The sequence below is a fragment of the Heptranchias perlo genome, chromosome 14, assembly GCF_035084215.1.
Source record: "Heptranchias perlo isolate sHepPer1 chromosome 14, sHepPer1.hap1, whole genome shotgun sequence".
Taxonomy (NCBI): Eukaryota; Metazoa; Chordata; class Chondrichthyes; order Hexanchiformes; family Hexanchidae; genus Heptranchias; species Heptranchias perlo.
This window is the reverse complement of record NC_090338.1, coordinates 50,322,587-50,349,493: the sequence shown is the minus strand read 5'-3', so window position 1 is coordinate 50,349,493 and position 26,907 is coordinate 50,322,587. Positions and strand designations below refer to the sequence as shown.

The following is a 26,907-nucleotide window of genomic DNA, read 5'->3' as shown; positions in this document are numbered from 1 at the left end:
TCCAGGTATCATTCTAGTAAATCTACGCTGCACTCCCTCCAATGCCAATATATTCTTCCTAAGGTGCAGTGCTCAGAACTGAACACAGTACTCCAAGTGTGGTCTAACCAGGGCTTTGTGTAGCTGTAGCATAACTTCTACCCCTTTTTGTATTCTAGTCCTTTAGATATAAAGGCCAGCATTCCATTAGCCTTTTTGATTATTTTCTGTACCTGTCCATGACATTTTAATGATCTATGTACATGGACCCCTAAGTCTCTTGGACCTCCACTGTTTTGAGCTTTTCACCATTTAGAAAGTACTCTGATCTATCCTTTTTAGATCCAAAGTGAATGACCTCACATTTGCCTACATTGAAATCCATTTGCCACAGTTTTGCCCATTTACTCAATCTATTAATATCGCTCTAATTTTATGCTTCCTTCTGCACGGCTTACAATAGAACCATAGAAAAGATACAGCACGGAAGGAGGCCATTCGGCCCATCGTGTCCGCACCAGATTGAAGAACAACCAGGTGCCCATTCCAATACCACCTTCCAGCACCCGGTCCGTAGCCCTGCAGCTTACAGCATTTTAGGTGCGGGTCCAGGTACTTTTTAAAAGAGTTGAGGGTCCCTGCCTCTACCACCAATTCAGGCAGCGAATACCATACACCCACCACCCTGGTCAATGGTGCCTATCTTTGTGTCATTGGCAAACTTAGATATGCAGCGCTCTATCCTGTCATTTTTTTTATTCGTTCATGGGATGTGGGCGTCGCTGACGAGGCCGGCATTTATTGCCCATCCCCAATTGCCCTTGAGAAGGTGGTGGTGAGCCGCCTTTTTGAACCGCGTCAGTCCGTGTGGTGAAGGTTCTCCCACAGTGCTGTTAGGAAGGGAGTTCCAGGATTTTGACCCAGCGACGATGAAGGAACAGCAATATATTTCCAAGTCGGGATGATGTGTGACTTGGAGGGGAATGTGCAGGTGGTGGTGTTCCCATGTACCTGCTGCTCTTGTCCTTCTAGGTGATAGAGGTCATGGGTTTGGGAGGTGCTGTCGAAGAAGCCTTGGCGAGTTGCTGCAGTGCATCCTGTGGATGGTACACACTGCAGCCACTGTGCGCTGGTGGTGAAGGGAGTGAATGTTTAGGGTGGTGGATGGGGTGCCAATCAAGCGGGCTGCTTTGTCCTGGACGGTGTTGAGCTTCTTGAGTGTTGTTGGAGCTGCACTCATCCAGGCAAGTGGAGAGTATTCCATCACACTCCTGACTTGTGCCTTGTTGATGGTAGAAAGTCGTTAATAAATACAGTGAATAGTTGAGGCCCCGACACACATCCCTGTGGGACACCACTAGTCACACCCTGCAAATTTGAATACCTACCCATTATTCCTACTCTGTCTCCTGCTGCTCAGCCAGTTTCCTAACCAGGTCAATAATTTGCCCTCAATTCCATGAGCTTCAACTTCAGCTAACGGTCTCTTATGAGGGACTTTATTGAATGCCTTCTGGAAGTTCATATAAACAACATCCATAGACATTCCCCTGTCCACTACTTTAGTCACTTCTTCAAAAAATTCAATCAGGTTCGTTAGGCATGACCATGCTGGCTCTCTCTGATGAGCTGAAAATTTTCACGGTGTTCAATCACTCTATCCTTAATTATAGACTCTAGTAATTTCCCGACAACAGACGTTAGGCTAACTCGTCTATAATTCCCTGGTTTCCCCCTCTCATCTTTCTTAAATAGCGGAGTGACATGTGCAATTTTCCAATCTAAAGGAACAGTTCATAAATCGAGAGAATTTTAGAAGATTATATTTAGGGTTTCTGCGATGTTCTCACCTACTTCCTTTAAAACCCTGGGATGGGAACCATCTGGTCCTGGGGATTTGTCACTCTTCAGTGCCATTATTTTCTCCATTACTGTTAATTATGGTGTGTCCCCATCCCTGATTCAAATGAGTTTCCTTGGGGTATCCGGCATGCTATCCCCTTCCTCTACTGTAAATACTGACACAAAGTAATTATTTTCATTTACAGTATCACCGTCATCAGTTTTTAAGGGGTCCACATTGTTCTTGACCACCCTCTTTTTCCTAATATAATTGTAAAAAATTTTGTTGATATTGATATTCCTTGCAAGTTTCTTTTCATACTCCTTTTTGTAGCTCTTACTATCTGTTTTGTCACCCTTTGCTGTTCTTTGTATCTCTCCCAGTCGCCAGGATCCGTGCTATTTTTTGCAATTTTGTATGCCTTTTCTTTTCTTTTAGTTTGATATTGTCCTTTACCTCTTTTGTCATCCATGGCCTTTTTTTTTGGCAAGTGGAGCTCTCTTGCACCTTAGTGGTATGAACTGGTTCTGTATCATGTTAAATTATTTTTTGAACACCTCTCACTGATCCTCTGTCGTTTTACCCATTAACAGATTTGCCCAGTTAACTGTGGACAATCTCTGTCTCATCCCGTTTAAGTCGGCCATACCTAAATTTAGAATCATAGTAGCTGATATGGGTTTCTCTCTTTCAAATGCAACGTTGAACTTGATCATATTATGATCACCATTAGATAAATGTTCACGCACTGTTAGGCTGGTAACTAAATCTGACTCATTACTTAGATTTAATATGGATATTAGATTTAATAATATGACCTGCCCCCTTGTTGGTTCTAGGACATATTGTTGCAGAAAGCTGTCCTGGACTCAAGACATTCGCTACCTTTCTGACATAAGCTTGTCTGCTTATCCCAATCAATGTGAAAGTTAAGATCCCCCATTAAAATCACTCTGCCTTTGCTACATGCTTGTCTAATCTCTGCATTTATACATTCTGCCACTTCACAGCTGCTACCAGGGGGCCTATACACAACTCCCACTACAGTCTTAAATCCTTTTCTATTTCTTAATTCTACCCATAAAGTCTCCACTGCCTGCTTACCTCTTATTGTGTCCCCTCTTATCACTGAAGTAATTTCAAACTTAATCACTAAGGCTACTCCTCCCCTTCTACCAGTTTTTCTATCCTTCTTGTAGACCTTATAACCTGGTATATTCAGTTCCCAGTCCTGACCATCTTGCAGCCTTGTCTCAGTAATGGCTACCATGTCGTACCCTCTGAGTTGAATTTGCGCCTGCAATTCGTTCAGTTTGTCCCTTATACTCTCTGCATTTATATAAATAACACTTACTTGGGCCACACACCCTAACTTGATCTTCTGCTCTAATGTTGTTTTTCTCGCACATTTCCTATTTCTCTCTCCTAATTTAATTACTTTACATCTTTTAGTTTTCCCTTTACCTGCAGTGCCTAAAGCATAATTTCTGACTCTCGCTCTACTCTCTTGCATTTCATTTGTTTTAGAATTATTATTTATTGTACCTTTTTCACCTGAGTCCCCCCTTCCCCCCCCCCCCCCCCCCCCCCCATATTTATTAGTTTAAAGTCCTCGTGACTGCCCTATTTATCCTTTCCGCTAGGACCCTGGTCCCAGCCCAGTTCAAGTGGAGCCCGTACCAACGATACTGTTCCTTTCTGTCCCAGTACTGGTGCCAGTGTCCCATGAAATAGAATCCCTCTTTCCCACACCACTCCTTCAGCCATGTATTCACCTCCCTAATCTGCTTATCCCTACGCCAATTAGCACGTGGCTCGGGTAATAGTCCAGAGATTATAACTCTTGAGGTCCTATTTTTTTAATTTAGCTCCGAGCTCCTCGTACTCTCTGAACAGGACCTCTTTCCTATGTTGTCGGTCCCAACATGGAACACAACGACTGGATCTATTATCGATTATTCTAACTTTATTTAGAATAAAAGCATCTATAATGTAATTCAGATTTTCTTCCATTTCTTCCCCCAAAAATTGGTTATATTGTCAGTAGAGGAGTTGCAAGTTCTGAGGAACCTGCCACACTAAGTAGTAAATAGCAACAAGTTTCTGCTGAAAAAAGGAATTAAGTCTTGAAGGTTGGGAGTGGAAGACATTTTTACTCTCAAAACAATAGAGTTCCTTTAAATGATCATGTTGACAGCATGCCAGAGGCCTCTTTTACTGGTAGAAATTGGGTTTTATGAGGCTTGGGGCAATATATTTCTAACTTACCAAGTGAAAATTTGGATTTTTTTTTTGTTCAAGTGCTGATGGGCGATCATCTTGTGATTGCAAACATTTTATTGTAACTTTTATGTTATAACTTTCAGAAAATGTTATTTAACTGTTTTAACTTAGCAGTGCAGGCTGCAAGTTTGAATTGGACATTTTAAGAGATTCTCTGCACTTCATGCTATGTGATAATAGGTTGAACTTAGCCAGAAAATTTCAAGCAGGACTGGGTTAATTATTTTAGCAAAAGTGTTAAGTTATGAACTTTGACTTTTATCTGTTAGAAGGGGCACAAGTCCCATCAAACATTGTCCAGTGTGAGTCCTAATTGTTTTTTGATTCAGTTATGCACTTAATTTTCTTTTTGTAACCTAAATTTTTCCAGCTGTGTCAACCAAAATTCTCATGCTGCTTTTTCAGCAAAAAGTGTTAAAACTGCACAGACAACATTTTCAGAGTCCTGTAGCATTTTATTTATCACCCCTAGTTAAAGCAATTAATTTGTAGACCAATGTAAAAAAAAGTCAAAAATATTACTTCTATTGGAAATTTTCCTAAAGTTTGGCTTTTTATAATTGTTTTTCATTCCACATTAGTTTGCAACAAAATATTACAATGCATGTTCATATTTCATAAATCATTTTATTTTGGCATGTTAGAATGATAAATTTAATGCTGTTCATAATTTGGTTTGGTATTTGATCATAATTAAAGTCATTATGTACATTCATTAAGTTTAGAGAGAATAGCTATGGATTGGCGGGCCTTACATAAAGATTGAACAATGTTTACATTGTTACAAGGTAATAACAGAGTAGTTAGGATAGCGTCCTAAACTGTAAGAGTAAGACCTAACTAACTGATTGTGTTGCTGTATTGAAACATTTCCCAAGTGTTTATTCTGAAATGTTACTAAATTTTACATGTACGAGTCTGGAGCACTTTGCCTCGTAGCAGCTGTATGAGGACATTCTGTTTGATGTATGTCGCTCTTTGTTGTGCCTTAAATGTATCATTTAACAAGAGGAGGAGCCGTTTGGAATGTTTAGCAACTTTGATACTAGACCAGAATACAATGGACAGCTGAGAGAAAAAGTTTTTAGAGAAATAATAGTTGTAAATATTATAAAGGTATATCACAGCAAATTGTTTCAGATACTGTAAATGACAGATTGTGAACTTTATCTGAATTTCAATTGAGTTGTGTTTTACCATGTCGTATGATCTGTGGAATGAGCACAATTCTCTAATGCGTAAAACGTGCACCGTATTTATTTATCCCCCCGCCCCCTCCTTCCCTCCCCCCGCCCCCTCCTATAAAATTACTGGCCCATGACATTTGTATCAAATCACAATGAGCAGTGTAATATTTGTACAGTATCTAATCGTTTTGAAGGTCTGTTACCCTCTTCATCTGCCCCCAGACTTTTTTTTACTAGTTGTACTTGGCTAGCTGACAAACAGAAATATAAGCAAAGTCTGATTGGAAACTCCCCTTCCAATGTATTGTTTATTTCCATGGAATGTACTTTGTATTGTCATTCCCACTAACTCCTGGCATAAAAATAAAATTCACTCCATTGTGTTACAGTTGCAAACTGGCACTTATTTTACATTAAATTAATTTCATATTCAGAACATCAAATCCTTGAGAACCCTGTAATTCCCAAGCAATAATCCTTTTATTTGATCACATCTTGAACTTCAATGTGTGAAATATCGCAATGAATTGAATTATTAACATGATGCCCTAATTATATTGATCTTTACTTTGATACACTCAAGTAATTTTGCTGCTGCACTGACCTGCTCCTGGCCAGGTTCCGCTCAGCTCTTGTGATGCTACATGAATTTGCACTGTATTTCTGAACCTAGCCTGGCTCACGTGGCATAAATGTCCACATGACTGAATAGCATCAGATTGCTGTTTTTTTGCTTTCCCCTCTCCCAGTCCCAATCAGCACTGCTTCTAACTAGAGCCATAGTGGACTTGTAATTTGGCAATTTTAGCAGCATATATAGGAATAGCATTGACTTTTCCAACTCCTGGTCTCTCCCTGTGTGCTGACCCAGAGTTGGAGAGATAAATGCATCATGTGTTTGGAGAGTAAATCTGATGTCCGCAGAGCTTTTATACCAGATGAGTTGGGCCAGGTTTAGAAACACAGACCAGGTAAGTGTAGCAGCCTGGGAGAATGGGATACTGGCTGAAGAGTCGAAGAGGAAAAAAAACCTTGATACATTAAAAATTTTGATACATTAAGATTTGTTGGTACCCTTCGACTTCAGTTGTTCAAGGCTGCACTGTTCCTAATAAGCTCATTTGTTAGTTTTTTTTTAAAACACAAACATGCCTATTGTTGAATAGGTTACATTTTTTAAATGCACTTGACTAACGTAATGTGTACAAATTGATAAGTAAATTTCAACTTCAGTATTTAGTATAGCTTTATATTTAGATTAGCTGATTCAGCTGTGATTGAATCTGGAACCTTTATGGTCTCTGTGACTCAACGGGTGCATTTACCTATTAAACAGGGTAGCAAATAGCTATTCTATTTGTCTCAGACTCAACAGTGATCATTAGTAAGCTGTTTGATCATGGGATGTAACACAACCAAGCCTGATCCTGTTCTTATCTGACACCTAGTTATAATAAGTAGACAGCAATCAGGAGCAGAGAACACTAGCTGATTTATTTGATCTTATCCCCATTCCTGGCACAAGAACATTGAACTAATTACAGCACCTGCCTGTGCCCCACCAATACCACTCAGGTGGAGGTTGATTAAACTAGCGTTAAATGGAGATCAAACACATGACCATTCTGTTTTTTATTGCTTGCTACCATTCTCGGTGGTCTGTTTCCCCACTAAACCATCTGGAGAACTATACTTCGCTTTTGCTATGCAATTTAATATTTATTAAATGCTTATTTTTAGGTACAGTAAAGCCTTTCCACGACTGACTGAGAACATTCCTTCACTGTCGCAAGGAAAAGCAGTTTGGGGAAATCTGAAGTGTTTCTCTAAAATAAGTGCCTGTGTAGATCGTGCACAAGAATCGAACAGCAAATCTCCAAGTTGTGCACAAGAAACCAAGTCTATTTTTCCAGTGCAATTAAGTCTTGGTCATTTTTCAAGGAAAGGAAAAGAAAATGATGCACGGTACCTTGGGTTTAGAGAAAACAAAATCAATGCAGGATAATTCTGTTCAAGCACCAACTCATTCAAGTTCTGTTTCCTCTGACTCCAGCGAAGCTGAAAATGACTTGTATGAAAATCCTGAAGAAATAAAAACTTCTAAAGTTCCACACACCCAATGCAAGAGATGGGTGGCAGATAGAAACCGAACACAGAAGGAGAGTCAAGTTAGATCATCTCTGTGCTCTAGTGATAAACCCTCGTTAAGAAAGAGTACTGGCAAAGTTAGTGGGTTGAACAAGCAACGACATAATAAAAGATGGAAGAGGTCTACAAAAGTTGGAAGTAGAAAAAATGCAGATTTGAATACTGCAACAGAGCTGAAGTTTAAAGACAATGGACAGGAATTCAAAGAAGAACCACAGTGGTACACTGAGCCACTCTCAGACAATGTAATCTCTAATAATTTAAAAAGTAAGTTAGAAACTGCTTACAAGAGTAGTTTACCTTCATTTGATACAGATCTATTAGAAAAATTGCCAGCATCCATTAGGGATCTGTGTATTGATGACAACTGTCCTACAGATTACCTCTGGACAGGTGCTTTTGTTGATGGTCACTTTGTTGATATCCCAGCATTACTTGATAAAAGAGAGTTCAGTGAGATTTTAGATTGTTCTAAAACAAATTCTGATTCAGTGGATAATCTTCAGAAATCAGTCGACCTCTTCTGTGAAAGAGATATTAATCAACCTTCGGTGGATTCTTGTGCCTTTGATTTGAAACAAGAGAGTGGAATCCTAAACCTCATTGGAAGCAAAAATGAAGATCTAACTCAATTCGAAGGGGAGTGCAGTGTAATATTAGATGGATTACCTTTGAATATATGGGAGGATGGCCCAACAGCCGGTGGGGTGGAAGCCTTAAGTTCTCCATTAGGTATATCTTGCACAAATCAACTCAGCTCTGATCAAGTTAAACTTTGGTTGTCATCCACTTCTGGTTCATTAATTGGTAAGACAGGAACAGAATCACTTTACAAAGATCCTACACTTTTGTCTGATACAGATGATGGTTGGCAAGATCATTCAGAATCCAGTGAAAAAGATACATATTTTTCGGTGTTAAAAGATCAGAATGATACTGTATTTTCTTCTGGTGAAGCAACAAATTGGGAAAGTGATCCACAAGATGAGAGTGTATCATTAGAGCCATCTAAATCTTCTGTGTTAATTGCTACCAAAGATGATGACACTATTGAAAATAAATCCAGTTTTTCAAGCATTTTTAGAGAAGACTGTAATTCCTGGTCTTTCTTATGTAAATCTGGTAATTTAATGCCCCCTTTTACTTTAAGGAATATTGACTCAGTAACCTTCCCTATTGAGCTGAATGTGAACATGGCTACTGGCATCCCAACTGCTTGCTCAGAAGATGACCTACTTAGTTTGCTACCTGGCAGTGAGTATCTACAGTTGGATGATAGCTTTTTAATTGAACTTCCAGTCATGGCTTCAAAAGAAAAATTGGAGATAACAAAACATGGTGTTCAAGCAGAAGAGATCGAAGCAGAAAAATGGAATCCAATTTTTGGAATTTGTCGAGAGAGCCTTTCTGAAAAAAAGGATGACTTAAACTCCAGAGTAATTGAAGAGATATGGAAAGCTACACCAGAAGAGGATGAAACTGCATTTTCTGAAGATGGGATAAAGATCACCAACTGTCATAGCTGTTCCTTAGGAACAGAGATACCTCTGAAACAAGCAGCTCTTGCAAAACTACAGAATTGTCCTCTCCAAAAATCAGAAGGTAATTTCTGGGAGGACAAACTGGGAAAATCTCATATTTTGGATTCTACGGACATTGATATGACAAAGCATGGTAGTGAGTGGAAAACTGTTTCTGAACAGACAGATGTTTCCATTACAGGAGGCATTGAACACTTAATGACTCTGAGTAACAAGAAAAAGAGTGAATTTTCACCTTCAGAGAATACCCTTCTGAAAACGACATCCATTCATAGTACAGTTGAGTCCAGTAGCTTTACTGCTGATCCAAAGTCGATGATAAAGGCCAGCTTGCAACAAAATGTCCATGTGGAAGGTATAGAGGAGCAAAGTATAATTAATGACATTTCTATAGTCCTACCCGAAGATTTGTGGGGAAATTTAACTGATTATCTAAATGACTCCACAGAGCCTACGGAGTGCTCCTTCCTCCCCTTTGAACTCAGTTGTCCTGTTCCACAAATGCTTACTTTAACCAGTTCGTTGGATTCTAACACTGACAAAATGAACCAACAGCCCAGGACTATACCCAAACTCAGTTCAGATTTAATAATTCCCTGCGATGACAAATTACAGAGTTCTTTACATCAAGACTGTATGGCAATGTCAGCACAGACCAACATTTATCCCACCTCTGAACAATTATTTACAAAAGAAGTGGTTCTTACAAGATTGCAGAATGTTCCTGTCCAAAAAACAGAATGTAATTTCTACAAGGATCAACAGGGATCATCTGAAATGACATGTGGTAGTTCCAATTCTACACCAGGTAAAGAGAAATCTGAATGCCACAGAGTTCCCAAAACCAACCTCAAGCAAGATGTGCAGATTCTTCAACAAGTGGAAGTTGAATCAAAAACCAGTAAAGAGACTGGTCTAGATAAAAGCAGTTTAATATCTCGAAATGCTGATGAAGATAAATTGAGCTTTCTTCAGTCAGAGTTCCAAGGTCCGTGTCCCGAGCATGATCACTCAAAGATGCCTCAGCAAACTGCAGATTGTAAGGTTTGTCCTTCCAACACAAAAAACAAAGACGATGACCAACAGCAATTAGAAAAGAGCAAAGCAAGCAACAATGAGGATGAACTTGAACTGTGTAAGGAAAGTTGCCCTTTTTCTCTCAGACATTCTGAGGTATGTAAAATATTAGATTATTTCTCAAAACTTACATGTTATCTAATTGGAGTTTTATATGGTATATTCCTAATTAGTTATGTCATTAAAATTATCTGATAATTTAAATTTATTTTTAGCACATTTCTCGCTTTGCAGTGTTATTTATATTGTTAATTCGAGTTATTGGACAATTCTGAAACTTTGAATTATCTGTATACTGTATCCAAGAATGTATTGGTAGTCATCCATGCCTTTGTTACCTCTACACTTGACTCTTCCAATGCTGTCCTGGCTAGCCTTCCATCTTCCATAAACTTGAGCTCATCCAAAACTCTACTGCCTGTATCGTAACTCGCACCAAGTGCCATTCATCCATCACCCCTGTGCTCGATGACCTGCATTGCCTCATGGTCCGGCAACGCCTCAATTTTAAAATTCCCATCCTTGTTTTCAGATCCCTACGTGGCCTCGCCTCTCCCTATCTCTAACTTCCTCCAGGCCTACAACCCTCCGCGATCTGTGTTCCTCCAATTCTGGCCTCTTGCACGTCCCCAATTTTAATCGTTTCACCCTTGGTGACCCTAAGCTCTGTAATTCCATCCCTAAACCTCTCCGCCTCTCTCTCCTACTTTAAGATGCTCCTTAAAACCTACCTCTTTGACCAAGTTTTTGGTCGCTTATCCTAATATCTCCTTGTGGCTCAGTGTCATATTTTGTTTGATAATGCGCCTGTGAAGGGGCTTGGGATGTTATACTACACTATATAAATGCAAGTTGTTGTTGCTTATACAACAGAATAAAAGGAATGCACAAAAAATGAAATATACAGTTTTAATTATAAATAATTTAGTCTGTGAAAGTGAGGAATGCCTGTACTAGGAAATGCAACGGTTTCCATTTCGGACATCCGTTGTTGGCACCAATCACTCCCAGGTCAGATATAACCAAGTTGAATGAAGTGTAAAGCGCTCTCCACTCTACCCCAATCATGTGCCTCAGTCCCAATTTCAGAAGGGCATCCATCACTCTGTTAGTGTGACATTTTTCCACTTCTCAAGTCAGTTGTCCTTTTTTCCAGTCAGCTGGGTGTCTGACACCCTTTGAAACCAACCACCATATTTGAGTCTCCAAACCAAGCTTCTGATAAATCCATACAGGAAGTTTGCCCAACATGGAGTGCACAATCTGCCCATCAGGACATAGTCCATTTAGAACTTAAACACAGGTTGGCAAGAGCCATGGTTTGGCAGCAGCTCAGGTGTGCAGAGGGGTATCTAACAGCTGTTGTCATTTCTTGTTGGCTATATGAGGGGCATCTGCCTTCAGTGTTGTGGAAGAACATGTACAGGGCAGCTTGCTGTGTGCCAACAACCTTGACATTCTGGACCTTCAAGTATATTGTCAGGCTTACTTGTCACAAACTGCTTAATCCAGTTCCTCATACAAGTGGCTTTGGCATGGCCATTGTAATGCTGACACCCCCTCCAGTGTACTCAGTGACAGGGCATTATAGGCCAGAGTCTTCCCTCCCTCAACTGTTTCTCCTTCTTGCCACAAATCCATCTCGCAACTTGATCCTGGTTTTTACATTAGCTAGAGGAAACCCTTCAGTTGTATGCCAGAAGTTCTGAACTGTTCACCATTTGACATGTTTTATTTCCCACTGGCTTAATCTGCACGGGAATGAGTGAGACCATAATATTCTTTCCGCTTGTCGAGTTATCCCAAAGACTGTCCAACCTTGAGTTTGGCATCCATTGGGTCTCCCTGGTACCGATTAGAATCAACAATTGGGACAGATGTCTATTTTATCTTTCAACCAATACCTTCAGGATCCCTTCTTGAGCTGAGCAGGGCCAGAGAACTGCACTTGGGAGCATCCAGTACCATTTCCCACTCATTAGCTAATTGCCTTGTAGCCTCTGAATGATATTGCCAAATTAGAGACACTTTTATGTTGTATGCCTATGCGTACTCGGAACTCATTTCACATAAGACCTTGGCAGTGGACAAAGCCTTTCATCTTATCAGTATAGGCTGGATTTAGGATTTAACATTTAACCTGGGCTTCAGAATTGAAAGCGATCAGAATTCTTCAGTTGAGAGGCGTTAAGGATTTTTTAAAAACTGTGTAGAATAGTATTTTGCCATCTGAACACCTTGATAGCCTCAGAATATCCTTTCTAACCAGCCTATTATATTGGGTCATATTATTTGTGAAGATGTTTGTAGCTGAATATTTAATCAACAAGGGCAACTGTTCACTAAAGTAGCAGAACTCTGCTTGAACAAGGGTTGGAATTTGGGTACACTGGGGTCAGTCCTGTGTCTACTTTTGTTTTCCACATATATAGATAATTTAGACTTGGGCATAGGGAGCACAATGTTGAAATTTGTTTACCACATGAATGTAGGGGCTTTGGCAAACAAAGTTGGGGCTGTTGCAAAAGACTTCAGGAGGGCATGTGGTAGATGTAGTTTAATGTGGAGAAGTGTGAGTGGTGCATTTTGAGAGGGAAAACAAGAAATGGCAAGATACTGAAGGGTGTGGAAGAACAGATGTAGGGCTGCAACTACATAATTCCTTGGAAGTGCAGGGAGCTAAAGCCATAATAATGGCCAGTCACATTTTGGGTTTTACAAACAAGGGCCTAGAGTACAAAAGTGAAGAGGTTATAATAAATTTGTGCATGTCAGTGGTTAGACCACTGTTAATGTGTGTAGTTTGGCTGCTCCATTTTTTTTAAAAACTGAGTTAAAGCCACAGAGCATGTAGGTTCACCAAGATGAGACCAGAGATGAAAAGGTATAGTAATGAGGTACTGTAACTATCTCCACTGGAGCAAAGAGGACTAAAAGGAAATTTAGTTAAGGTTTTTAAAATTATGAAGAGTTTTGATCAGGTTAATTGGAAAAGTCTTATTTCCTCAGTTTGGGAAGTCAATGATGACTCATCCATTTAAAATGTCACTGAGCGTTATGGAGAGAGGTTGGGAGAAATTTATTTTTGCAGAGTTGTTAGAGCATGGAATTTGCCACTGGGAAAACAGTTGACGTAGAGATCATTGCAGCTTTTAAGTTGAGGCTAGATAACCAGTATAAGATGATGCAAGACTATGGGAGAAACCGGGGCAGTGGAAGAGTTAGCACAGATGCAATGGGCTGAATGGCCTCCTGTATTATAAACTTGTATGGTTCTAAATGCATTACATATTAATTATAGAGGGTTTTGATTCTAAGAAGTATGAATATGTTCTATTCAGGTTCTCCTGCCCAAAGCAGGAAGCCCCAAGGATTGTCCCAAAGAGACGTGTTGCCTGCTCCTTGACAGCCGTATTTCTTCACACAGTACAGGTCGGTAAATTTTGCAGGATGTTGGGTTTTTTTCATATTTAAATATGGATGATTTGAGGCGTATAGATGTGAAAATTCTAGTACATCAATAATCTCCATTAAAGATTCATGTCTGTAATGATTTGAAATGTTACTAATTATAATGAACGTGAACAATTGTAGGACCAAATCATATATCAGCCTTATGTATAGCATTTCTGTTATAGTTGCTGTGTAAGATGGTTTATAGTTGCAGTGTAAGATTGTTTATTTTGTGCAAATGTATACATAATATGTCTGGTCAATCAAAGATTTTATATATTTTAACCTACTCAAATATGCATATGATTTTTCATTTACAAAAGGATTTACATATGATCTGGCAGAATAATAGAAAAGTTTTTAATGTCACAAGGTATTTATCTATACACAGACTTGTCAAACTTCACCCACTTGCCATAACATTTTAGGGATGTTACTTGAGCATAGAATCATAGAAAGTTACAGCACAGAAGGAGGCCATTCAGCCCATCGTGTCTGTATCTGCCAAAGAAGAGTTATTCAGCTTAATCCCACTTTCCAGCACTTGGTCCGTAGCACTATAGGTTACGGCACTTCAAGTGCACATCCAAGTACTTTTTAAATGAGTTAAGGTTTTTTGCCTCTACCACCCTCTCGGGCAGAGTTCCAGACCCCCACCACCTTCTGGATGAAAACATTTCTCCTCAGCTCCCCTCTAATCCTTTAATTGCTTTAAATCTATGCCCCCTGATCACTGACCCCTCTGCTAAGGGAAATAGGTCCTCCCTATCCACTCTATCTAAACTCCTAATAATTTTATACAGCTCAATTAAATTACCCCTCAGCCTCCTCTGTTCCAAAGAAAACAACCCCAGCCTATCCAGTCTTTTCTCATAGCTAAAATTCTCCAGCCCTGACAACATCCTCGTAAATCTCCTCTGGACCCTCTCTAGTGCAAACACATCTTTCCTGTAATATGGTGACCAGAACTGTATGCAATACTCAAGCTGTTGCCTAACTTGTATTTTGTACGGTTCCAGCATAACCTCCCTGCTCTTATATTCTATGCCTTGGCTAATAAAGGAAAGTATCCCGCATGCCTTCTTAACCACCTTATCTACCTGTCCTGTTACCTTCAGGGATTTGTGGACATGCACTCCAAGGTCCTCTGCACCTCCCATTTATTGTGTATTCCCTTGCCTTGTTTGCCCTCCCCAAATGCATTACCTCACACTTCTCCGGATTGAATTCCATTTGCCAGTTTTCTGCCCACCTGACCAGTCCATGGATGTCTTCCTGCAGTCTATAGCTTTCCTCCTCACTAACAACCACACGACCAATTTTTGGATCATGTGCAAACTTCTTGATCATGCCCCCTACAGTCAAGTCCAAATCATTAATATATACCACAAAAAGCAAGGGATCTAGTACTGAGCCCTGCGGAAGCCCACGGGAAACAACCTTCCAGTCTCAAAAGCACCCGTCGACCATTACCCTTTGCTTTCTGCCACTGAGCCAATTTTGGATCCAACTTGCCATTTTCCCTTGGATCCCATGGGCTTTTACATTTTTGACCAGTCTGCCATGTGGGACCTTGACAAAGGCCTTGCTAACATCCATGTAGACTAATCAAATGCACGACCCTCATCGACCCTCCTTGTTACCTGCTCAAAAAATTCAATCAAGTTAGTCAGATAGGACCTTCCCTTAACAAATCCATACTGACTGTCCTTGATTAACCTGTGCCTTTCTAAATGACGATTAATGCTGTCCCTCAGAATTGAGTCAATAATTTGCCCATCACCAAGGTTAGACTGACCGGCCTGTAATTACTCGGTCTATCCCTTTCTCCCTTTTTAAACAGCAGTACAATGTTAGGAGTCCTCCAATCCTCCGGCACCACCCATGTAGCCAGGGAGGATTGGAAATGATGGTCAGAACCTCCGCTATTTCCTCCCTTGCTTCTCAACAGCCTGGGATACATTTCATCCAGGCCTGGCGATTTATCTACTTTCAAAGATGCTAAATCCCTTAATACTTCCCCTCTCACTACGTTTATCCCATCCAATATTTCACACTCCTTCCTTAACTATTATCTCTGCATCGTCCCCCTCTTTTGTGAAGACAGACGCAAAGTATTCATTAAGAGCCATACCCACATCTTCCGCCTCCACACATAGGTTACCTTTTTGGTTTCTAATATGCCCTACTCTTGCTCTTTATGTATTTATAAAACATCTTTGGGTTTTCCTTGATTTTACTTGCCAGTATTTTCTCATGCCCTCTCTTTGCTTTCCTAATTTCCTTTTTAATTTCACCCCTGCACTTTCTATACTCCTCTAGGCTTTCTGTAGCATTGAGCTCTGTCTCTGACATAAGCTTTCCTTTTTTGCCTTATCTTACCCTGTATGCTCCTTGTCATCCAGGGGGCTCTAGATTTGGCAGTCCCATCCTTTTTGTGTGAACATGTTTGTTCTGAACCCTCACTATCTCTCTCTTGAATGCCTCCCACTGTTCTGACACTAATTTATCTTCAAGTAGCTGTTTCCAATCCACTTTTGCTAAATCACTTCTCAGCTTAGTAAAATTCGCCTTTCCCAGTTGAGAACTTTTACTCCTGTTCTATCTTTGTCCTTTTTCATAACTATGCTAAATCTAACTGAATTATGATCACTACTACACATGCATTTTGCTGGTAAAGTTATCTAGTTAACATATACTGTTAAATATAGTAAAATAGCTGTGATGACATGAAACTACATGAATTAACCAAATTTGGATAGAATTTATATTAGTATCCTTGAACTTAAAAGTAAGTATCCAGTTAGAACTCCAGTTTTTAGATGTGAAGCAAGGTCTGGCGCATATTACTGAACATTGTTATCTGGTCATAACCTTTCTCTGTGGAATAGCTGTTGTTGTACATTTCAAGCACATGACTATTGTTAAGTATCAAAAGTGCAATTTATTTGGAGACCTCTATGCTTCAGATTGTGTTAATGCTTATAGCAGAGTTTTATGTACCAGAGGTTGATACAAAAGTAAACGTTTCAGAGTTGTATTTTGAACGAATATGTCATGATTGACTCTATATACAAGAAACTGTCTGCCATATTTTAGGCTTTCTTTCAAATCTTTACAGTAGAATGCCATGCCAAATCTTCACGATAACTTTTAAAGTAAACTTGAAAAATACATTTTTTTTTTGCTTTATTCCAACCCTTCACACACTAGCTTGATAGGTTCTGGGGAAACTGAGATGAGGAGCAACTTCTTCACTCAGAGGGTAGTAGGTCTGTGGAATTTGCTGCCCCAGGAAGCTGTGGAAGCTACATCATTGAATAAATTTAAAACAGAAATAGACAGTTTCCTAGAAGTAAAGGGAATTAGGGGTAACGGGGAGCGGGCAGGAAATTGGACATGAATTTAGATTTGAGGTTAGAATCAGATCAGCCATGATCTTATTGTATTGAATGGCAGAGCAGGCTCGAGGGGCTGATTGGCCTACTCCTGCTCCTATTTCTTATGTTCTTATGAAACCGCATACTCAGCATACACATGAAACTGTTGTAATGAAGTCGCAGATTGACAGCAGATATTGTGGTCCACTTGTGTTGTATGAAGCCCCAGGTTCTTCGCTTCTCGAGTCGGGTCCCTTATTGCCAAAGTTTGGGATAAAATCTTTACCCTTCCTACAGGAGAATATTCTGTTATTTAAACCAACCTGTCCAGGTTTTTCTTTTCTTTTTAAGATTTCCGAGGAGCTTTTTTACACTTCTCAGTACTTAGCCTTTGCTAATGCTGAAAGAATGTCAGCACCAAGACATCAGTCTATATTGACTGATGTCAAATTCTATGCAAATAAAGTATAGATTTTACCTAATCTCTCCAAGGAAACAACTATTGGACTTAAGAACATAAGGAATAGGAGCAGGAGTAGTCCATACGGCCCCTCGAACCTGCTCCGCCATTCAATAAGATTATGGCTGATCTTCAACCTCAACTCCACTTTCCTGCCTGATCCCCTTATCCCTTGATTCCCCTAGAGTCCAAAAATCTATCGATCTCAGCCAATGATTGAGCATCCACAGCCCTGTGGGGTAGAGAATTACAAATATTCACAACCCTCTGAGTGAAGAAATTCCTCCTCATCTCAGTCCTAAATGTCTGACCCCTTATTTTGAGACTATGATCTCCAGTTCTAGACTCTCCAGCCAGGCGAAACAGCCTCTCATTCTTCTAAACTCCAGAGAGTATAAGCCCATTCTACTCGATCTTTCCCCATATGACAACCCTCTCATCCCAGGAATGAATCTAGTGAGCCTTCGTTGCACTGCCTCTAAGGCAAATATATCCTTCCTTGGGTAAGGAGACTACAACTGTACACAGTACTCCAGGTGTGGTCTCACCAAAGCCCTGCACAATTGCAGCAAGACTTTCTTACTCTTGTACTCCAACCCCCTTGCAATAAAGGCCAACATACTATTTGCCTTCCTAATTGCTTGCTGTACCTGCATGTTAACTTTGTTATTCATATACAAGGACATCCAGATCCCTCAGAATACCAACATTTAATAGTTTCTCACCATTTAAAAAATATTCTGTTTTTCTATTCTTCCTACCAAAGTGAATAACCTAACATTTCCTCACATTATACTCCATCTGCCACCTTCTTGCCCACTTACTTAACCTGCCTATACCCCTTTGCAGCCTCTTTGCATGCTCCCCACAGCTTACTTTCCCACCTAGCTTTGTAACGTCAGCAAACGTGGATAAGTTACCCTCGATCCCTTCATCTAAGTCATTAATATAGATTGTAAATAGCTGAGGCCCAAGCACCGATCCCTGCGGCACCCCACTAATTACAACCTGCCAACACAAAAATGACCCGTTTATTCCTACTCTCTGTTTCATGTCTGTTAACCACTCCTCAATCCATGCCAATATATGACCCCCCCCCCAATCTCATGAGCCCTAATCTTGTGTAACAACCTCTTATGTGGCACCTTATCGAATGTCTTTTGAAAATCCAAATATACTACATCCACTGGTTCCCCCTTATGTACCCTGCTAGTTACAATTTCAAAAAAAAATTCTAATTTGTCAAATACAATTTCCTTTTCATTTAACCGTGTTGACTCTGCCGAATCATATTATGATTTTCTAAGTGCCCTTAGTGCCCTACTACTGATTTCAAGCTAACTGGCCTGTAGCTCCCTGTTTTCTCTCCCTCCTTTCTTGAATAGCGGTGTTACATTTGCTACCTTCTAATCCATGGGGACCTTTCTAGAATCTAGGGAATTCTGGAAGATCAAAACCAATGCATCCACTATCTCTGCAGCCACCTCTTTTTAAAACCTTAGGATGTAGGCCATCAGGTCCAAGGGATTTGTTGGCTTTTAGTCCCATTAATTTTTCTAATACTTTTTCTTTACTAATCTTAATTACTTTAAGTTCCTCCCTCTCATTAGACCCTTGGTTCCCCACTATTTCGGTTTTTTTGGTCTTCTACTGTGAAATCAGACACACAGTATTTGTTTAACGTCTTTGCCATTTCCTTATTCCCCATTATAATTTCTCCTATCTTTGCATTTAAAGGACCCACATTTAATTTTGCTGATCTCTTTTTATATACTCGTAGAAGCTCTTTTTAATCTGTTTTTATATTTCTTGCTATTTTACACTCATATTCAATTTTCTCCCTTTTTATCCATTCCTTGGTTATCCTTTGCTGATTTCCAGAAACCCTCTCAATCCACAGGCCTACTACTCTTTTTGGCAACATTGTAAGCCTCTTTTAATCTAATACAATCCTTAACTTCGCTAGTTAGCCACGGTTGGATCATCTTTCCTGTTGAGGCTTTATTCCTCAAGGGAATGTATATTCGCTGGGAATTATGAATTATTTCTTTAAATGTTCGCCATTGCTTATCTACCGTCATATCTTTTAATCGAATTTCCCAATCTGCCTTAGCCAACTCGCTCCTCATACCTACATAATTGGCCTTGTTTAAATTTAAGACTCTAATTTTGGACTTAACTACATCAATCGACTTGTAACACAAGACTACCCTTACAAGGATCACTCAGTTCAGAGGTTCCAGCTTTGTCCAGAGCAGTAACACTGATGGACAAATTATGCTCCTTCACAAATAATCGTAACAAAGCTTAAATATCCTCCTGAGGGACACTGGTAGGTCTCCCAATTCATAACCCAGGATTGTATCTCTAACCAAATGAGCTTTGTATTCCCAGCAGCTCCACTTTGAACAATTAATTTGCACGGGTTTAGTCTGTGTGCGCATCCTTTTCATTGGGGATCTTTCCTCTGAGATGATCTCGGATGATTTTTGGGGAGAGCAAACACAAACATTTGGCGTTCTTACTCCAGACAATATGCAGGGGAACCATGAAACATTGCATCAATACTGATTGAATCCAACAAATCACGGATGGTCTTGTTCACTCCCTGAACGAGACTCATTCATTGTGGCAGAGATTAGCTAACACCACCAACAGGTATCTATCTACAGGTCATTTGGAACAGAATTCTCTTGAAAGGAGGAGGAACATAGTAATGAACTGCCCAAGATTGCACTGTTAGACTTAACCTTAAAATATAGAGGTGTTTAATGCAAGAGGTGCCCAAAGCCTCAGTTGAAAGAAATTCAAGAGGTGCATTTATGTAGCACCTCGTTACATTTTGAAGCACTTCGAACCCAGTGAATTAATTTTGAAGTGTAGTCACTATGGTGGCCAATTTGTATACATCAAAGTCCAAAAACAGCAAATGAGATGAATAACTAGATTAATCTGTTTTTGATTATGTTGGTTGCAAGAGAAATATTGGCCAGGCGAACTCCCTACTGCTCTTCGAATAGTGGCATGGGATCTTTTGTATACAAGACAGGGCCTCGGTTTAATGTCTGTCCCAAAAAATGGCACCTCTGCCAAGGTGGCACTCCCTCAGTACTGCAGCAAAGTGTCGGTCTGGATTATGAGGTCAGGTACTAAAGTGAGGCTTGAATCCACATCTTCTAACTCGAAGCAGAGAGTGGCATAATTTTTTGTTCATTAACTTGTAGTCCATAGTTTCCTCCAATGGCATAATGAGTAATTGCACTGAGTGGTGTGGTGCTATGTTATACAGACCAGGTCTCTGATTTAATCCCCAGTTTGTGTTGAATTAGCTGAGCTCAGCAGGGAAGAAGTTGGGATGCTACTCCTGATTGGAGAAAAATCAGCAAGATTGCTATCCTCTGACCAGCTGCTAGAAAGTGAATGAGTGAGTACAGATGTGGTTCAGGCTCGACTGCAATGCTGTCCACATTCAGTCTGCTGGTACTTACTGTCTAGGTTCACGCCAGAAAAATAGCTACTTAAGTGAGATACCACTGGTTTCAACTGGACAGTTCTCATACCAATGAGGCTGTATTGCAGCAAAAGTCAGCATCTTTAGAAGGAGAAAGTTGGGGGTGTGGAGGGGGAGAAAATGCAGTACTTTTAAACTGATTTTGTATTTCTTCAATGTAGATTGCTTATGCTGCAGAAATTTCAGTATTACGGTACCCTCAACAGATGCCAACCCCTCTCTACATGAAGAAAAACAAATGGTAAGTTTGAAGGCTTTTGAAAATGTAGCTTGGATTATGTAGGTCAGATTTCTTTATTTAACACTTCTAAAAATGCATAAATGCAAGTAACAACACAAATACAACATTAGCTTTAAAACCAGTTGCATGGGTAAGGCATTAAAATGAACAATGACGCTCCAAGCAACAAAAAAATGGAGAATTGGGTGCAGTGATGGACGCTTACTTGAATAATTATGCCTATGAATCCCTGAAATGTATACTCAATCCTTGAAATGTACACTCATAAACTGTTCTCCATTGTGCTTCTTAATAATCAATCATTGTCTAGAATGATTTAAAAGAAAGCTCAATTTAAAAAAAAAACCTATTGACTCACTCTGATGGCTCTGTTGGTAAATGTACCAGTTGATGTAATGCTGAGCCACACAAACCAGTAGTCTCACATTCGATTCCTGGTTGATGGTGTTAGCGGGTCTCAGCTGGGAGAAAATTGAGTCGCTGCTATTGGGTCTGTGTCCCTGGGGTATGGAGAAGTAGTCTCCCACTTGATCGCTCTCCAGTGACTCCTGCTGGGAAGTGTGTATATGCAGATGTTGGGTAAGGACAGGATTGGGCGTGGCTGTTAAGCACTGTGTAGTCACGTGACCCTGTTTAGGCAGAGACATGACGGTGGCCAGTTTGAGGATTTGGCCCAGGCACGATGGACCGAATGGCGGCCTCCTGTGCTGTAAGAGTCCATGATTTGAGGGCTTGACTTCCTAAACTTGTACTTCTAGTACCATATTTTGACATTATTAAAATGTTGAGACATTAGGAACTAATTGTTGTTTGAATTACCACTGTTTCAATGGAACATTTACAAACTTTTATTTTCTTCCAGCTTACAAAGCCTAATGAAACGGATGTTGGGCCAGAGGACCTGAGAACAAATCAAAAAATGTGCAAAAGTGTGAAGGATTGTAAAACATAGGGCTGCAATAGAAGAAACCCTGGTTGTATAAAGTTACAATTTCGTTTACCCTTTTCCCCACCAGAAAGAACAACTTCCAATAAAGTGAATGCCTTTTCAGTTCAAGAAAACTCCTTGCACTGTACAGGGTTACTTTGGTTTCTTAGAAAATCTTTAAATGATGCAGTTCTGAACATTGTGATATGTATCAGTGAATGAAAAAAATGAATTCACTGCCGCATACTGAGGCATTTATGCTGGAGTTGGTGGGTCCAGACTAATCTATCTATTCAAAAAGGTTTCTCCCCTTTCAAAGTAGAATATGTGCTACAATTTATAAAATCTGTGTCAACTTCTTACAAAACTCCTTTAGGAGCTGAGGTTCTGACACAATATGATTTTATTTATTAGTGCCTGTATAAGGACTTAAAAAGTTTAAATTGACTGGCACTATTTGCTATATTTATGGGAAGTAGATTCGTTGAGCTTCATGATATGGGTGTTCGTGATAATTCCACAGTCCAAGAATTTGATCATTAACTGCAGTGAAAATAAATCTGATAGTTAATTATTACTTAACAGTTGCACCACGACGCTTCAAATGTATTTAAAAACAAACGCACATAATATCGCACCATTCTAAGTGCATTACAAGTGTTCTCAATTGTGTAAAAGACATTTGTAATTACTCTGGCTTGTTGTGATTATGATTTATGGATCTTTCACACTTCCTGCAAAAGCTTTCATGTTGCAATGTCACAAGTATATTATCCTTTTATATATTTCTAAAAGTACTAAATAAAGAGATAGTGAATTAATAAAATGCTTATTTTAATCCTCCTTTAGTTGTTTGCTGGCTTTAAAGTGTAAAACCCAAAAATATTTACTTTGTATTAGTATTTTTAAGTGTGTTGTGACATATTTTGTCATTTTCATCTAGGTTACATTTGAGTAATATATTTTTATATTTGTGTTTCAGTAGCTGACAAACATTCTGTATGACTAGATAAAAATACTTGATAATGTAGTATCGCATCAGTTTAGTTTTCATTGTAGCTATTTTTAAACTTAATTAAGCCATGAGCCTAACTGTAGATTGGACTCAGAAGTTTCACAGCACCCTATCTTTGTGATCTTAATACATTGGCATTAAATGTACGACTGGGGTACCTAAAACCCATACCCATTACACCTAATTTGGCAATGTAGTCACAGTGAGTTGCCAATAAAGTTTGTAGCATAATCTTAACAAATGCTTAAATTATTTGGTGTAAGTAATCACACCCCACAAAAATATGCTAATATCTTCCTATTTAAGTCAAAAACTTGGGACACTGTAATTTGTTAACCTGACATGGTGTGTGTGTTTCTAAACTACAAGTGCCCATACTTGTTTTATTTAACATACTTCTAATGGTGCTTATTTGTCTTCCACCAGGGAAGATAACGTAGGCTATAGCTTCATGCCTGAGGACCATTTTCAAGCATGCGTATAACAGTAATTCTGTGTGGTTCAAGTTTGTAAAAAAAAAAATCTTTTTTCTCTTTTTTCATTGGTTTACTTGAACCATATTCAGTGACAATTTCTTAGTGCCTTTTTATTTTTTAAATTTTTCTTAAATACTTTGTATTTAGTCAGCAAATAAAGCTACATGTTCCTTATTGCTATTGTGTGGGTAAACATATTTGGGGGGGGGTGGGGAGAGGACAGTCGTTTTTTTTCCTTCCCCCCGGCTGATGGTGGTAATTCACGTTTGCGTACAGTTCCATGAATACTGGCAGCCCTCCGGCACTTCACACACATAGCAGTTCTTCATGTGCCAGTCTTGATAATGAGTGTCAGCTGGCCATTTGACCATGGAGAACATTGCAGCTGAATCCAGTGCTGCCCTAACATGCACACACATGCACTTTCCAGCATCGGTCACTGGGTAGCGATCTGATTTTTGTCCCCCTCCCTTCCTAGACCTGAGGTGCTGAGTCCAATTGTAGCACCTGTACGGCCACCTTACTGAGGTCAGCTAACTCAGCACAACCCCAGGACTGAATGTGGGGCCTTCCTGATCTGTATGATTTGGGTAAATTTCTATTTACCAGAACTAGTATTTTACTGTAATATTTCCAGCTGTTATTTATTTACACATTGGGGCTGTGCTAAAATTAAGAGGTAGCAAAGAATTTTCAGATGTTTTCAATAGTAAAATGTAGTAAACAAGGTACTTGAGTACTTTATGAAATGACTTGGTGAAAGTTGAGAGATTTGCATTTCTATTTATATTAGGTTTCATCACTGACCAATTTTCTGATTAAATTGGCTAAAAGACACCTGGATGCAGGTTTCCTCTAAAGACCCATATTGAATGAAATCTTAACAGACCTTGCTTTTTATCTTTTAAGGAAAATCAGGAAGTCTGTATTTACTAATGCTGCATACGTGCGATGTTGATAGGACTGTGGAGAAAGAGGTTGTATATAGATGCTGGTAAATATAGCTCAAAATACAATATTTGCAGAATGTTTTAGTCCACCTAGAGCTGATCCTGCATTTTCTTAGCTGAGGAGAGAAGCATAAGGAAGCATATAGTAATAGTCTTCGTAAAACAACAGTTACTTATAAAAGAGCGCACAGAAAATTCCTTAATTTGTAGCTGCTTTTGAATGCTCCGACTAAAGAAACTTGTTTGCCAAAAAAGTTATTTTCTGAATTTAGTTTTGTAACTTAGTGCCACAGAGTATAGTCAAAACATGCATTATGCATTAAAATAGCACAGTTATTATGCACACGCAATACCTGTGTTTGATTTTATATCTTTATAAGGGATGTGCTGATTGTATTCTGTGGAATTTTAATTTTAAATGCATTTTTACTGGATACTGTTTCATTGTCAAACTTTTTGCATAACCAAATAAAATCAGTGTTAAATAATGTACAGTAGGTCTTGTTTTTGTTTGTTACATTTAAATAATTAAATTAGACCAATAATTTAAAAATAGAATCTGTGTATTGGTGAGCAATTTCATAATAGTGGTCACTAGGCATATATAGCATGTCAGTACCAATGTGCGTAAACAGAAGTCGCACTTAAGCCAATACGTATTAATTATGTCCATCATCTTGCACTGCTCCCATTACTACCACCAGTGTCAGGCTGTTATCAGTATTTCACTCCAAAGTCTGGGGAGCATTATCTATAATTGTACTAGCTATTCACAGTTCAAATGGACATAGCATGAAAATTTTGCACTGAAATCCTGATGACAACACTGATTAATACACATATTGTCAAATTTATATGCAAACAATTCTCAACATTCAGTACATACATGCTTATGCACATGTGCTTTGAATTCCTGAGGAAGCCAAAGCAGTAAATGTAACCTTGCTGGCACAATGAAAACACATTAAAGAATGTTGGGGCTGGCTAAGTAAGTCATCACTGGAATTGGCACTTGGATCACAAGATAATTGAAATTACTGTTTGGTGCAACAGTGCCTATCTTAAAGTAGTTTTATTGGTACTTACTTTATAACAATGTATATAATCAATCACCCGGTTTGGATTTTCTAACTTCCATTGCAACCCTATGTTTAATTATTTAGAATGTCCAACTACAGGGCACAGAGTGAAAGGATTAGAAATCTTCAAGCAACATGATGCCACTATTTCAGACCGAGAGAAATGAAAAGGTCATGCTTAATCATGTCAGTGTTTTGGCATTTTGATCTGTGTTTCCATGGAAAAGATTTGGATATGCTTTATATCCAAATGTTGCATTTTGAATTAGTGAGTCTCATAAAAGTTTAAAACCCACTTTACAGCCACATACAGGTGTCGCTGGGACAAAAGGGGAATAGTTATTTCATCTTGGATGCTCCCAGTAAATATTCATGCCTTAGGGAATTGGAATATCCTTCCTGGTTGAGCTTTGTATGAACCTAGTTTTAAAGGGGATGGTCTGTAGCAATCTTGGTTAGTAGCTCTACTGACCAACCCCTGGACAAGGGAAGGGACCAAGAATCTAACCCCCAACTGTCTGGGAATGGAACAAGAGAACAAAGACCCACATCAGTAGGTCAGTTCGAATAAAGACTGTGAAAGGCACCCTATGACCTGAGCTGGGAAGTAGGATAAAGCCAATCAGTTTTACAGCTGGATCAGTGTTGTTCAATAAAAGTCGTTAACTAGCCATAGGCATGGCTACGGCAACACTGTTTTAGCCACTTGCACTAATTTTAGTAGAAAATGCCTTGAACACAATACAGATGAATGCACTTAATGTGTATATTCACTTAACAAACATCTATCATCATGCAATGCAAAACTTTGCAGTCTTTCTCTTACACCAAAGTTTTGAATTCTGGCATGAATTTATCAGACACAGCACACCTTAGTGCGGCTTCTAGGTTTTCGTCCAGCAGTTGTGAGTACTTTCACCTGGAATTGTGGTAATAGCGAGCAGACCGGGGCCCATTCTGAGAGACTCGCTCACCACAAAATCCACCCACCCACTGGCCATGAAGGGCAACATCCCCAACTGACATAACTACCAGTACACAGATTACATGGTCAAGTTTCTGGAATGGGACTTGAACCCATAACCTTCTGGCTCAGGCGGGAGTGCTACCACAGCAACGACTGACACATTAGCACTCCCATGGATTCTTCCCAGTCTATTTAATCTCCTGAATGATTTGCAAATAAAACTTTCAAAATTCAAACTGAAATTTTGTCTAAACACAAAGTAATTGAACAACAAAAATTCAGGATATCAATTTAATATACTTTGTAACCCTGACTCGCTGCATACCACAAAATACATTTTTGTGGTTTCAGCAAGACAAACAATAGAGTTTATAGTGTTTGATTGTTTC

General features: G+C 39.3%; 1 protein-coding gene across 1 annotated transcript in view; it reads left to right on the top strand.

Moving 5' to 3' along the window:
* The window catches only part of LOC137332215 (uncharacterized protein KIAA0232-like), a 56,623-nt gene extending 31,659 nt beyond the window's left edge, over positions 1-24,964 (top strand). The window contains exons 4-7 of the mRNA XM_067995909.1: positions 7,346-10,154; positions 13,400-13,490; positions 21,024-21,103; positions 21,966-24,964. Of these exons, the coding sequence (XP_067852010.1) occupies positions 7,346-10,154; positions 13,400-13,490; positions 21,024-21,103; positions 21,966-22,055 (3,070 nt within the window). The 3' untranslated portion in view covers positions 22,056-24,964. The remainder of the gene's footprint in view (positions 1-7,345; positions 10,155-13,399; positions 13,491-21,023; positions 21,104-21,965) is intronic.
* Positions 24,965-26,907: the final 1,943 nt, after the last annotated feature.